The sequence below is a fragment of the Pristis pectinata genome, chromosome 9 (assembly GCF_009764475.1).
Source record: "Pristis pectinata isolate sPriPec2 chromosome 9, sPriPec2.1.pri, whole genome shotgun sequence".
NCBI classification, from domain to species: domain Eukaryota; kingdom Metazoa; phylum Chordata; class Chondrichthyes; order Rhinopristiformes; family Pristidae; genus Pristis; species Pristis pectinata.
This window is the reverse complement of record NC_067413.1, coordinates 63368947-63382640: the sequence shown is the minus strand read 5'-3', so window position 1 is coordinate 63382640 and position 13694 is coordinate 63368947. Positions and strand designations below refer to the sequence as shown.

The 13694-nt window shown below is 43.4% G+C and overlaps 1 protein-coding gene across 4 annotated transcripts in view; it reads right to left on the bottom strand.

The window, feature by feature from the left end:
* The window catches only part of dlgap1a (discs, large (Drosophila) homolog-associated protein 1a), a 161405-nt gene that overhangs the window by 65644 nt on the left and 82067 nt on the right, over window positions 1–13694 (bottom strand). For 2 of the 4 annotated variants that reach the window (XM_052022957.1, XM_052022955.1), the window contains exon 5: window positions 112–137. The exons of the other annotated variants lie outside the window; for them this stretch is intronic. In XM_052022957.1, the coding sequence (XP_051878917.1) occupies window positions 112–137 (26 nt within the window). The remainder of the gene's footprint in view (window positions 1–111; window positions 138–13694) is intronic. 4 annotated transcript variants of the gene reach the window in all.

Genomic DNA, 13694 nt, shown 5'->3' with positions numbered 1-13694 from the left:
CCCAACTACCCCTTGACCTGGTGGAGGCATGCATAAAATTTGTGCTGCCTGCTCATTTTTATGATTTTAGTGATCAGCCAGAACATTTGTGAGTGGCTAGTACTAATTCACATTGGCTTGCACTGCTTAATGACAACCTGCATCTCTTCAAGGGGATGTACAGCAGATAGTAGGAGTCACTCCAGAGGTCACTGCAGCTTCCTGCAAAAGATGAAACAAAATGGGAGAAAGAGCAGGCTTGAACGGACAGCTCAGTACGGTCCCGGATAGATATCCTCTTCACATCAAAGACAGTCACAGTCAGATCCACCGACGTCACACTGGTGTTCTTCTCTGACCACTGCCTCCTTCAAACCGCCTGTCACCTACAGGAGGACCTGAAGGCAGGCAGGGGGACGTGGAAGTTGAATGACAAGCTGCTAACCCCAGAGAACATCTAGGAACTAAAGTGGGATTACACAGATTGGAGAACCGTGAAGCCCCTCTTTGACTCCCCGATTCACTGGGAGAACATCAAGAGGTTCTTCTTCCTCAAAGGTATTCAGAAAGCTAGACAGAGTCAGAGGGAACTGCACCAACTCCAGATACACTTGCAGCAACTTCTCCTTCTGCAGTCAAAGGGGGTGGATGTGAGAAAGGAACTCCGAGAGGTGAAGAGTTGCAAGTTGCGTTCTTTGCCTCCGAATCCTCAAAGATCACCTTCTGATCCAGGGTCCACTTTGTGGAGCAGGATTAGACGTGCTCATGCTTCTTCTTCTGAAAGGTTCACAGTGGGAGCTCTGTGATTCATGGTCTTAAGGAAGAGGATGGCTCAGTAACATCCTCACAGACAGACATACTGAGGACTTGCAGATCCTTTTATGCCAATCTGTATGACAGTAAGACCATGGACAGCACAGCCTCCCAAAACTTCCTGTCCTCTATCTCAGAGGTGCTAGATGACAGCAAGTGGGTCGGTCTGGATCAACCACTGTCCCTAGAGGACCTGACTGGCTCCAACTTTTCTCTTGGCAGGAATAAAACTCCTGGAAATGACAGCTTGCCAGCAGAGTTGTACTCGGCACTGTGGGACTGGATGGGCCCGGACCTGCTGGAAGTATATAACGCTATGCTTCTGGCTGGCAGAATGGCAGACTCCATGAGGAAGGGCATTATTACCCTCATTAACAAGCAGAAGGGGGAGAAGGAGGACATTAGGAACTGGAGACCCATCTCACTGTTGAATATGGACGATCAGGACCTGTCTAAGGCCATGGGTTTTAAGTCTGTTCTGGGACATGTGATCCACCCAGACCAAACCTGTGCTGTGCCTGGCAGGAAAATCTCTAACGGCTTTGTGCTGTCGCCTACACGCAGGACAGTGGAGTGGATGCCTGCCTGGTCAGCTTGGACCAGGAGAAGGCCTTTGACAGGATATCCCACATGTACATGTGGGACGTGCTCTCCAAAACGGGTTTTGGGAAGGGAATCAGAAATTGGATCCAACTGCTCTACACTGATATCTGTAGTTCATTCAAACCAATGGATGGGAGACAGATAGTTTCCCCATCAAGTCTGGAGTCAGGCAGGGTTGTCCACTCTCCCCTGACTTGTTTGTGTGCCGCGTAGAACCCTTTGCTGAATCCATCAGGAAGGATCAGAGCATGAGAGGGGTGACATTGCCAGGCACTGGAGGCACACAAGTCTAAACCTCCCTGTACATGGACAACGTCGCCGTCTTCTGCTTGGATCCATGGCCAGTTTGCAGATTGATCAGCATCTGCGACCAGTTCGAGTTGGCATCAGGGGCCAGAGTCAACGGCAGAAAGAGTGAGGCCATGCTCATTGGTAACTGGCCCGACTGATCCAACGTCCCCTTCACCATCAGGTCTGACTACCTGAAGGTGCTGGGGATCTGGTTCAAAGGAGCTGAGGCATGTAATAAGAATTGGCTGGAGCAGATTGGGAAGGTAAATCAAAAATTGGGTTTGTTGAAATTGCATTCTCTGTCAATAACTGGGAAGAACTTGGTCATCAGGTGCAATATGCTCTCAGGGCTGCTGTACTTGGCGCAGGTGTAGCCTGTTCCTTGCTCCTCTGGCTTGGCAATCACCCGAGACATATTCCAGTTTATCTAGGGGTCTGAGAGAGAGCGAGTCCTACAGGTCACACTGCACAACTCTCCTGAGAATAGGGGCAAAAGTGTACCTAATGTTGCCCTCATCCTGCTAACCACCTTCGTGTGTGGCTGTATCAGTCGGTGTGTGGACCCCAAGTACTTGGGCATCAAGTGTCATGACGTGCTGAGGTTCTACCTGTCCCTGGTGTTGTGGAAGATAGGCCTGGCCCCTCTACTGTGCAATGCCCCTTCAGCTGGATGTTACCACACTACCTCTCCTTGTGGAAGAGTTCTTTCAAGCAAACACCTTTGACCACAAGTCCATCAGACAATGGTCAGTGTGGAATGTACTTCAGACACTGTGCGACAAGGACACTATGGATTCTGTGGTTTATTCCTGGAGCAAACAGTCCAAACCAAATGGCAGAATGCCTCATCGCCAGATCTGACTAACAAGCACCAAGACCTCGATTGGCTGGCAGTGAGATGTGCCCTCCCAGTCAGAGCTTTCCTCTACAGATGACATATCACCCCCAATGTACGTCGCCCTCAGGATGGCTGTGGTGGGGAAGAAACTGTCAACCACCTCTTTGCAGATTGTGGATTTGCTAAGAGGGTGTGGAGAAGGACGCAAGGGTCTGTGTCCTGGGGTCACACATCGAGACAGACACCAAGTGCTGCTGGAAAGTCATTAACTCGGTGAAGGATGCCCTTAGGTCTGCCCGAAACTTGTTGGTCTTCCAGCACAGTGAGATGTCCATAAGGGAATACTACAGACTGGCACAGTCCAGGCTGCAGGAGTATCTGCTGAGGAATGCACTGAAGCTCGGTGCAGCCAATGCTAAGGCTCTATGGGGAAGGACCAAAGCCTAGGCTCCTTCTGCTACAGCACATGGAGGGGCTGAGTAGGGTGGGGAACCTTGAACAATGAAAGGTGTACCACCTCGGGCAGCCACATAAGTGGCAATGATGTTATGTTTGTATGTCTTTCTTTCTCTCCTTAAGTTTTACACTACTGAACGTAACAACCATAAAAGTTAAGCTTTTGTATTTTGCTCTATGTACTTCCTTTGTAAATATATATATTTTTCTTATTTTTATTATGAATAAAGTTTATTTTTGAAATTGAAACAAGCCTCCTGATTTCCAGAACAGCACAGGAGGACTTGGTTGACGGGTTGTAATGAGGAGGAGAGAGATCCTGTCTGGGAGAGGGGTGGGCAGGCGACCTTCTAAAACTGTAGGAGGAAACAGATGTGGAGGTAAATGCAAGGGCTACAATTCTAAAATCTGGATGCAGCCCATTAAAAGTTTAATGACCTCACACTTCTGATCAAGGTTTGTGTACAGACATTCCATCAACTGCATGTAGAGTATTGTGTGCATTTCTGGTCACCACACTACAGGAAGGACATGATTGCATTGGAGAGAGTGCAGAGGCGATTCTCTTGGATGTTGCCTGGATTGGAGGACTTTAGTTATGGGGAGAGAATGGATAGGTTGGGTTTGTTTTTCCTCAAGCAATGGAAGTTGAGGGGTGACCTAACAGAGGTATATAAAATTATAAGTGGCATAAGAGGTAGATGGTCTGAATCTTTTTCCCACGGTTGGGGCATCAACAACAAGATGGCATTAGTTTAAGGTGAAAGCAAGGAGTTTTAGCAGAGATTTGAGGAGAAACTTTGTAACTTGTGGTAATACCTGGAACTCACTGCCGGAGGACGAGGTGGAATCAGATACAATCACTACATTTAAGACACATTTAGACAGGCACTTAAATAAGCAAGGCATAGATGGATATGGACCTGGGGGTGTGGGGTGGCAGATAGGATTAATGTAGATGGGCAATAAGATCACCTTGAACATGGTGAGCCAAAGGGCCCATTTCTGTACTGTTCTGTGCTATGACTCTCTATGACCACCTTTGGTGGATAGGCCAAGCTGCTGAGCACCCTTCTCCCTTTCTCCTCCTCCCCCATTATCTCGCAGGTTGCTCTGCCCTGCATATCCCATTATCATTCTCCCTTTTATGCTGTACTCCAAAGGGAATGGTAAATAAATTATTCACATCTGGGAGTGAGTTTTGCTGAAGCATTGAAATAAAAACCATCCTGTCTTCTGTCACAGCACTTCCTGTGAGAAACTGAAACACCAACTAGTACTTTACTCCACTCAAAATAAACAAATAGATGAATAACTAACATACAAGTAATTATTAATCCCTTCAAATAACAAAATTGTTTGGTCCTTCCTGCTGCTAAACATTGGAATTATCCATGTGAGTTTAACACATTTGTTAGCAGACTCAGTTTGGTAGTGGTAGTATCAAAACAGCAATGGCCACATATTGAACATGATCTACCTCCTGTGTGTACTTCTAGCATTCAAAACTATTGCATACAAGTCATGTTATGCATTAAAGACAAAAATGCCACAAATTGGCACCCAATAGGTAATATACAATCAGATTTTGTTGTGCATGAGTTCAAAATCGAAATTTCTGTTGGATTCTTTCCCAGCTTCTTCTGCTTTGTTAGAGCCGTGTGTGTGTGTGTGTGTGTGTGTGTGTGTGTGTGTGTGTGTGTGTGTGTGTGTGTGTGTGTGTGTGTGTGTGTGTGTGTGTGTGTATATTTGGGTGGGGTGACTGAAGGTTCACGGTTCAGCCAATGTTGTGCCCTTTCTGGTAAAAAGCACTGTCCTATGTATGTCACTGACACTATCTCTATAATACAGATGGGGTCAGAGCCTCCATTTACATGGACAAAGGGTGGTCTTTGCAGCCTTCCAGCAGTGAAACATCTCACCAGGAATTTCAGGACCTTAGTTTTTATGAATTCATTGCAATAACGCAATGACTCCACCTCAAAATTACTTCACTGGTTGTCAAGCACATTGAAGCCCCTGAGGTTTTAAGGCTCTATTTAGATACGAGTTTCCTTTCTTTCTTTCTGTTGGGCAAATTTCATTATTTACAAAAAATCTTAGTGCACATTCAGGATGCCATATCATTTCTTAACATCTTATGGTTTTACAGTAAATGAAAGGCTATTTTGTTACTTTGAAACATTGTTGATTCCACAGGCCCAGTAGTGTAACATAAATGAAATCATTACACATAAATGGCTCAAACTCTGCACAACCAGCAATAGCAGAGGTCCCAACTTTGGTGGTCTTGGGATCCACAACTGTCTTCTCATCTGAACCAGCTCTGTGCACCTGGATGCGTTAGCTGCAAATGTGCGGGGATATGGCAGTGATGGAACGTTCAGCCCCACCAAATGTGCTGAAAGCCAAATTAGCCTTAAGTGCCGGGAAATTACTCCTTGCTTTCTTTTTTATATTTATACTCATAGTGTGCCACCCTACAGTGTTCTTGAAAGATGCATGAAAGTGAGAGCTTCAACTACAAGGTTTACAGACAGCATTGTTTGGTTCCTCTGTGTAATGCCACACTAACGTTGATGGAAATTGCGACATGCCCTTTCCTACTGATGTGCTGCAAGATGATGGAGGTGTGATCTTTGCAGGCAGCTGTTAAAAGGGTTAGCCAAAATACCAGCAACACTCTTCTAGTAGTGGGGAGGACTGCTTCTAAACAAATGGATATTGCACTGATAGGAGGATTGGGGTGGTGGAACAAGATCTGAAAAAGCCGGTGAAGAATAGCATCTGCAAGAAGCATGTTCTTTGTGCAAGGGCCATGGGCTGCAGTCCAGTGTTCCCGACAAGAGGTTCAAGAGAGGTCACTTGCAGCATGAATGCAGTCTATGAATGCCTGCATTTTGGTGAAGCATGCAAAGGGCAAATACCTGTGCTGTTATCCTGCTCTTGTGGCCTGAAGGAAAAATAGATGGTCTTCTTTCCTTGAATATGGAGCTTTTCTCCCTGATATTGAGTGAACAGTAAAATGTGAGATGTGGCAGAGACCAGCAGTGGCAGACTAGCATGGTCCTCAGGCTAGGAAACTAATAGTGACTACCACCCTGACACCCAATTGCCCATTAGGCAGTACAATTTTACTGTTTCTGGGGTTAATAAAGCTGGTTCTTTTGTGAGTAAATGCCCTTTTTTTAGATCAGTGAAGTTGAAAATCTCAATTGCAGACAAATATTGTGTGCTGCACTACAGTGATAGGAGTTTTACACCAGAACTAAAATGCTAAAGAGAAGAAAAGTCCTGCTGAAAAGTGGGTAGAAAAAATTCCTGACTGGTGCTAAGATACATATACATAACTACGAACTATTTAAAGTATAGAATTACCAAAAGATATAAATACAAAATATTGAATATTTCTTTCAGACAATCCCTTGGGATTGAGGATGCTCGAGTCTGTGGATCCCACATTGGCCTCATTCAGGTGTGTTTCAAATGAAGAGACTTGAGGATCTCTGTGTAATCCTGGATATTCCTCTTCCATTTTGAGAAGTCTTGAGCAGAGTATCTGTTTCAGGGGTTTGGTGTTGGGCATGGAAACAATGTGACTTGTCAGAGCCAGCTGAGTGTATCTGGACCCTCAATGCCAGTGAAGTTGGCCCAGAGAGAACATTATTGCTTCCCTTTTCTGGAAGTGGATTTGGAGCATTTTGCAGAGGTAGCATTGGTGGAACTTTTCTAGTGCTTTGACTCTGTTGAAGATTGTCCTGTATTGGAAGCATCCGGGAGGCAAGGATCACTTCTGCCTGGTGGAATGTGAACCATGTGCCAGATTTGAGGTCTTGATCTTCAAACACACATTTCCTCAGAAAGCCAAAGGCTGCAATAGAGATGGTGAATTTCATTGTTGACACCTGTCTTGCTGAGAGATGGCTCACAAGATATGGAAAGCAGACAACTGAAAAACATGGCTTTGGGAGCAGATGGCATTCTTGATGAAGTCCCAAAAACATGATGGAGAGTAACTTCAGACACAAACTCAGGCTTACCTCCCACATCTGGGAGGAAGACATGCCAGGGGACGCCAGTGACATTGTAATTGGTACCATCTTCAAAAAAGGAGGAACAATCAGACTGCTGTAACTAGAGAAATTCCCTGTTGTCTACCACAGGGAAAGTCATTGCTAAGGTCCACCCCAACTACTTCCTCCCAGTGGCTGAAGAACAGCTTCCCAGAATTGCAGCATGGATTCCATCCACTTAAAGGTGCAATGGACATTATGTTCACCAATGTTATAACTCCTAAGGTAATGTAGGGAGCAGCATCAAGCATTATAGCGAGCTGTTTTTGACCTCACAAAAGTCTCATATTGCATCAATTGAGAGCCAGTTCTCAAATTTGGCTGCCCTGCAGAAATTTGTTTCCATCCTATATCGGCTACATGACCACATGCAATCTATGACTTTAACCAACAGGCCCAAAACGGACCAATTTAGGGCAGACTGAAGGCAAGTACGACTGCATCATCTCAATCTCACTCACTTCAGAGCTGCACCTCCCTTCTAAAATGGTTCCAGCTTATCTACAGGATAATTGGCAAGCGCCTCAATGTATTTTGCCTCCAATTCAGAACTAAGGTCATACTAACCTCAGTTGATGCTTGTATGTATGTGTGTTCAAAGGCTGAGCTGCAAGACATCATTGGGAGGGGAGGGAGAAAGTGGAGCCCGCTGGGAGGGTGATCGCCTTCACTCAACTCCCCCTACCTGGCTCCACCTGCCTCTTCTCTTGTCTGCCTCCATCTCTCACCCACCTGCTTCTGTCTCCCAACTCCACCCCTCCCCCTCCGCTTCCCCTCCCTGACTCGATCTGCCCTTCACCTCTCCTCGATCTGCCAATCACCTCTGGCTCCTGTCTCACCACTCGCCCTCTCCTCTTTATACTGGCTTTCTCCCCTCTCCACTCTCAGTCCTGATGCAGGGTTTTGAACTGAAATGTCGACAATTCCTTTCAACCCACAGATGCTGCTCAACCCGCTGAGTTCCTCCAGCAGTTGTTGTTACTCCACTTTCCAGCATCTGCAGTCTCTTGTGTCTCTAAGACATCATTGATTTGTTCACAGAAGCATTGGAGAGAATTGGCCTTACACTGTCCATGCATAAAATAAAGATCCAACTTGCATCTGCTGTACACCACTACCCCCAACAATAGAAGTCTACAACGAGACTCTGGAGATCCTTCAAAGGAGCCCATTGTCTAATTTAGCTTCACAAACTTCAGTCACAATTGTCCCAAAGAATGTACTCAGTAGGTGAGACATGGGGGTTGCAAAAGGCTGCTGTAGCCAGAAGATAAACAGGGAAATTGTCTCATAATTTCACAGACTGTACACTGGCTATGAGAAAGAAACATCTCCCACTCATACAATATAGCCTGCAATGGCCATGGCATCTTATCAGTGTTCAGTCGAGGCAAAATTTATGATTAACTAGAAATGCTATTAAAACAAATTCTTCTTCTTCATGCATCATTGTGAGTGATCATTGTGAGTGTGTTTGTGTGCATTTGTGTGTGTTTGTGTGTGTGTGGCGGGGGGAACAAGGGAAAATTAGTCTTGGACTGCAGTGTAAATCATTAACTTCAATGGAAAATAAATTTGATTGTCAAACAAGCTGCCAATTTATTGTAATCCATTTTATGCAACTGCTTAAATTCAGTTTCACCACTGAGATATTTTTGAAAGAGAACAAATTACACAAAGCCTGTACAACCTTGCAATGAATTACAGAGGCATTTAGGTAAGGTAGGAAGCAGGTTTGATCTATACTTTATACAGCATTATAATTGGCTTCAGTAACCTTGGATTAGTGAAGGGAATACCAGATCTTGATAACCATCTAGTGGCTCCTGGTGAAGTCTTTGGACACTGGACATGACAGACTTGAGTTTGTTTATGGCACTCTCTCCTCATTTAAACACTTGACTGACCTTCAACCCAAGACAGAGTTTCTCAATACTTTTTTGTAATGACATAATTCAGAGATAATATGTCTTTTCTCACTCATTCCCCATTCTGATTATAAATATTAAATAAAAATGTATGCTGCCCAGTCCTTGCTTCCCAGCCTCAAGAGACCAGACTCCCAGGTTGAAAAACTAGTATCTATGATATTCTGCTTTCTGTTTAGGATTGAACTAGTTGGAGAACGCAACACACCTGTATCTCAAACAGTGATGAGTCGGAGTACAGGAAGGAGATAGAGAGCTTAGTGGAATGGTGTCATGACAACAAAACAAAAGAGCTGGTCCTTGACTTCAGAAAAGGGGGCAGTGTACATGCACCTGTCTACATCAACGGTGCTGGGGTCGAGAAGGTTGAGAGCTTCAAGTTCCTGGGAGTGAACCTCACCAACAGCTTGTTCTGGTCAAATCATGTAGATGCCATAACCAAGAAAGCTCACCGGTGTCTCTACTTCCTCAGGAGGCTAAAGAAATTCGGTTTGTCCCCTTTGACACTCACCAACTTTTACCGATGCACCATAGAAAGCATCCTATCTGGATGCATCACTGCTTGGTACGGCAACTGCTCTGCCCAGGACCACAAGAAACTGCAGAGAGTTGTGGACACAGCCCAGCGCATCACGGACACCAGCCTCCCCTCCTTGGACTCTTGTCTTTACCTATTGCTGTCTTGGTGAAGCAGCCAGCATAATCAAAGACCCCACCCACCCGGGTCATTCTCTCTTCTCTCCTCTTCCATCAGGTTGAAGATAAAGGAGCCTGAGGGCACATATCACCAGACTGAAGGACAGCTTCTACGCCACTGTGATAAGACTATTGAACGGTTCCCTTATACGACGAGATGGACTATGACCTCATGATCTATCTTGTTGTGCCCTTGCACCTTATTGCACTGCACTTTCTCTGTAGCTGTGACCCTCTAATCTGTACTGTTATTGTTTTTACCTGTACTACATCAATGCACTCTGTACTACCTCAATGCACTCTGTAATAACCCAACGTAACTGCACTGTGTAATGAATTGACTTGTACGATTAGTATGCAAGACAAGTTTTTCACGGTACCTCGGTACGAGTGACAATAATAAACCAATACCAATAAACCACAGTCAGGTCTTCTGTGATCTATCCATTTTCACACCTAATCGAACATTTTGCAAAACTGCTGAAGGACTTTCTTTTAACCTGCCCATGTAAAACAAGTTTTAAAGTTTTAAACTGCAGAATCCTTGTGCAACACAGCACATGTTAGGGATTATTCTGGAGCTATGAAATTATGGATAGCAGATATGAATTAAAATGAGAACTAGTCTTCAGGAATTAAAATCTGTTCACAATTTAACTTCAACTGATACTTTAAGGCTATTGAAACCAATCATTGGGTGTGGGACATTCTGATTCTGCCCCATTGAAACTATGCAGGGGAAGATAATAGATGAATGTTCATGTTAATTTGTGGTCATTGAAAATGGAAGGCTTTAAGTGGTCATCTCCTGCATTAACACATTGTTAAACGTGTATTCCTGCCACTTAATGCACAGTTCAGGACAGGTCTGTTTTGTCACTTAATATTCTGGGTAGTTGTATACTCAGGGAGCCAACCTTCTACATTGTAACAAAAGAGGTACAGTACATTTTGGGTGTGTGGAGTTTGTGCTCAGAAGCTTTTGGACCAGCCACCAGTATTTGCATATTCAAAGGGGTTCTGTTGGTTGGGATGTGCTCCCATTGTAAGTATATAATTCTGCAAAGTTATCAATGTTCAAAATGTTAAAGTTAAGTAGCTATTACAGCCATTGAAACATCATTTATTGTTATCGTTAAGTTTAGAATGTATAAAACATTGTGTCGGGAGAGGAGAACTAGATTCTCTACAGAAGATTTGCTATGTTGAATAAAGACTTTTATATCAATAGCTTCAGTGTCTTTCCGGTGACTCAGTTCAGTCAGTCACACAGCATATATATATTGTTTTATTAGATTTTCCAAGTTTCACTGGTTGGGCTTTGAAATTGCACCAGCAAATCTCCATCTTCATGACTGAAAGACTCTTTACTAAGACCAGGGATCTCAACAAAATAATGCCAATGGAGGTTGATTGAAAAGAATCAGAAACTGAAATCACTACATTCAAAAATACCAAACTCCTCAAAATAAAATGAGCTTACTTTTGCACAAAACAGAAAAATTACAATTTGTGTGAGGTGTTGAGTATTCATAACCCAGGAGGGCATCACATTTGCAAATAAACAAAGGAGAGGAGGGAGAACTGATGACAATAAAGTCAAAACAATTGGCAGTTTAATAGAAGGTAGGACTGATAACCTATCAAATTATGAGTCAACAAGTAAAGGTAAAAGCTATCAAAATTCACTGAAAAATAAATTGGGATTTTGTGAAAAGGGGAACTCCATCTTAAATTACATTGAATTGTTAACTTTTGAAAAGAAAACCTGCCACCTGGTGAACTGAAAGGAGCATGTGAAGTTTTATTTCATTTCAGTATATGCTTTAGCAGCAGCTTAGCACTAAAGAAACATGTAACAGCACATTGTGAGCGTTCATGCAGTGTAAGAACAATCTAATATTGCATCGTACTACTCCGCTCCCTCCTGCAGCATTTATTTTCCTGATCTGAATATTTTATCATGGAAGTTTCAACATCATGGATATAGAAGTTGGGGTGTCTTTTGTTGCAGTTGTACAAGACATTGGCAAGGCCACATTGAGAATACTATGTTAAGTTTTGATCACCCTGTTAATGGAAAGATACCATTAAGCTCGAATGAGTGCAGATGAGGATATTGCTGGAACTCAAGGGACTGAGTTATGGAGAGAAGTTCAGCAGGTCGGGACTTTATTCACTGGAGCGTTGGAGAATGAGGAGAGATCTTATAGTGGTGTATAAAATCATGAAGGGCATAGATAGGGTCAATGCGCATAGTATTTTTCCCAGGGTTGGGGAATCAAGAACTAGAGGGCATAGGTTTAAGGTGAGAGGTGAAATATTTAATAGGAACCTGAGGGGCAACATTTTCATGCAGAGGGTGGTCAGTATATGGAATGAGCTGCCAGAAGAAGTGGTTGAGTCAGGTACACTGACAACATTTAAAAGGCACATGGATAGGAAAGGTTTAGAGGGATATGGGCCAAATGCAGACAAAGGGGACTAGCTTAGATGGGAAGCTTGGTTGATATGGATCTGTCGGACCGAAGGGATCATCGGATTTCTGAACGGTCCATGAACACTACTTTGTTATTCCTCTTTTGTACTATTTATTTATTTTTGTAACTTATAGTAATTTTTTATGTCTTGCACTATACTGCTGGCACAAAACAACAAATTTTCACAACATGCCAGTGATAATAAACCTGATTCTGATTCCGTGATGTATGACTCTATCATGTTTGTTAATGATTTAAATTATGTGATAAAAGCTACATATCCTAGTCTGCCAGTGACAACAAAGGTGCATTGCCATTGTAAGGTGCAGAAAGGATAAAATAATGGAGATATTAACAAAGTGCGCAAAATGGTGGCAAATAGATTCTAATTGTAAGCAGATATGAGGCCACTCATTTGGACCAAATGGGATCGTACATTAAAAATCTTGAAAATCAGGAAGAGCAGGGTTCCAGTGAAACTGGGATCCATAAAATCCTTTTTATGTCTCTCTGCATCTTTCTTGAAGCCTATGACAAATACCTGGTCTTATACTGTCAACATACTTGGTTATATTACATTTGGACCCCTCACCTAAGCCTTTGAATAGCTGAGGACCAAATATTAATTCCTGTTACACACCATTTGTAATAAACTGTCCTGCAGAAAATTATCCATTGAGTTTCAGTCTCAGTTTTCTGTCAATTAATCAGTTCTCAGTGCACGTTGATATATATCCCATGAACTGCAATCTTGTGAAACAATCATTTGTGCGGCACCTTATTGAATGCCTTCTGTAAAGCTTTTGACAAGGTCCCTCATGGTAGGCCAATCCAGAAGATTAAGGCACATGAGATCCATGGAGACTTGGTAGATTCAATTTAAAATTGGCTTGGCTATAAAAGGCAATTGGCTTGGCTATAAAAGAGGATAGTGATGGAGGGGTGCTATTCTGACTGGAGATCTGTAACCAGTGGTGTTCCACAAGGATCAGTGTTGGGACCTCTGTTGTTTGTGATATATAATTTGGACAAAATATAGGTGGGCTGATTAGCAAGTTTGCAGATCACACAAAAATTGGTGGAGTCGTGGATAGTGAGGAAGGTTGTCAAAGGATTCAGAGGGATATAGAACAGTTGGAAATGTGGGCAGAGCAATGGCAAATGGAAATGAGGTGGAAAGTCAAATGTCAGAGGAAAGTATACAATAAATAGCAGGACTCTGGAGCATCGATGTACAGAGGAATCTTGGGATGCAACTCCCTAGCTCCTGAAAATGACAGCACAAGTAGATTGGGTGATAAAGAAGGCATACAGTATACTTGCTTGGGATGTTGAGTATAAAAGTCAGGAAGTCATGTTGCAGCTGTATAAAACTTGGTTAGGCCACATTTGCAGTACTGTGTGCATTTCTGGTCACCGCATTACAGGAAGGATGTGGAGACTTTGGAGAAGGTGAAGACGAGGTTCACCAGGATATTGCCTGGATTAGAGACTATTAGTTATAAGGAGTGGTTGGACAAAATTGGATTGTTTTTTC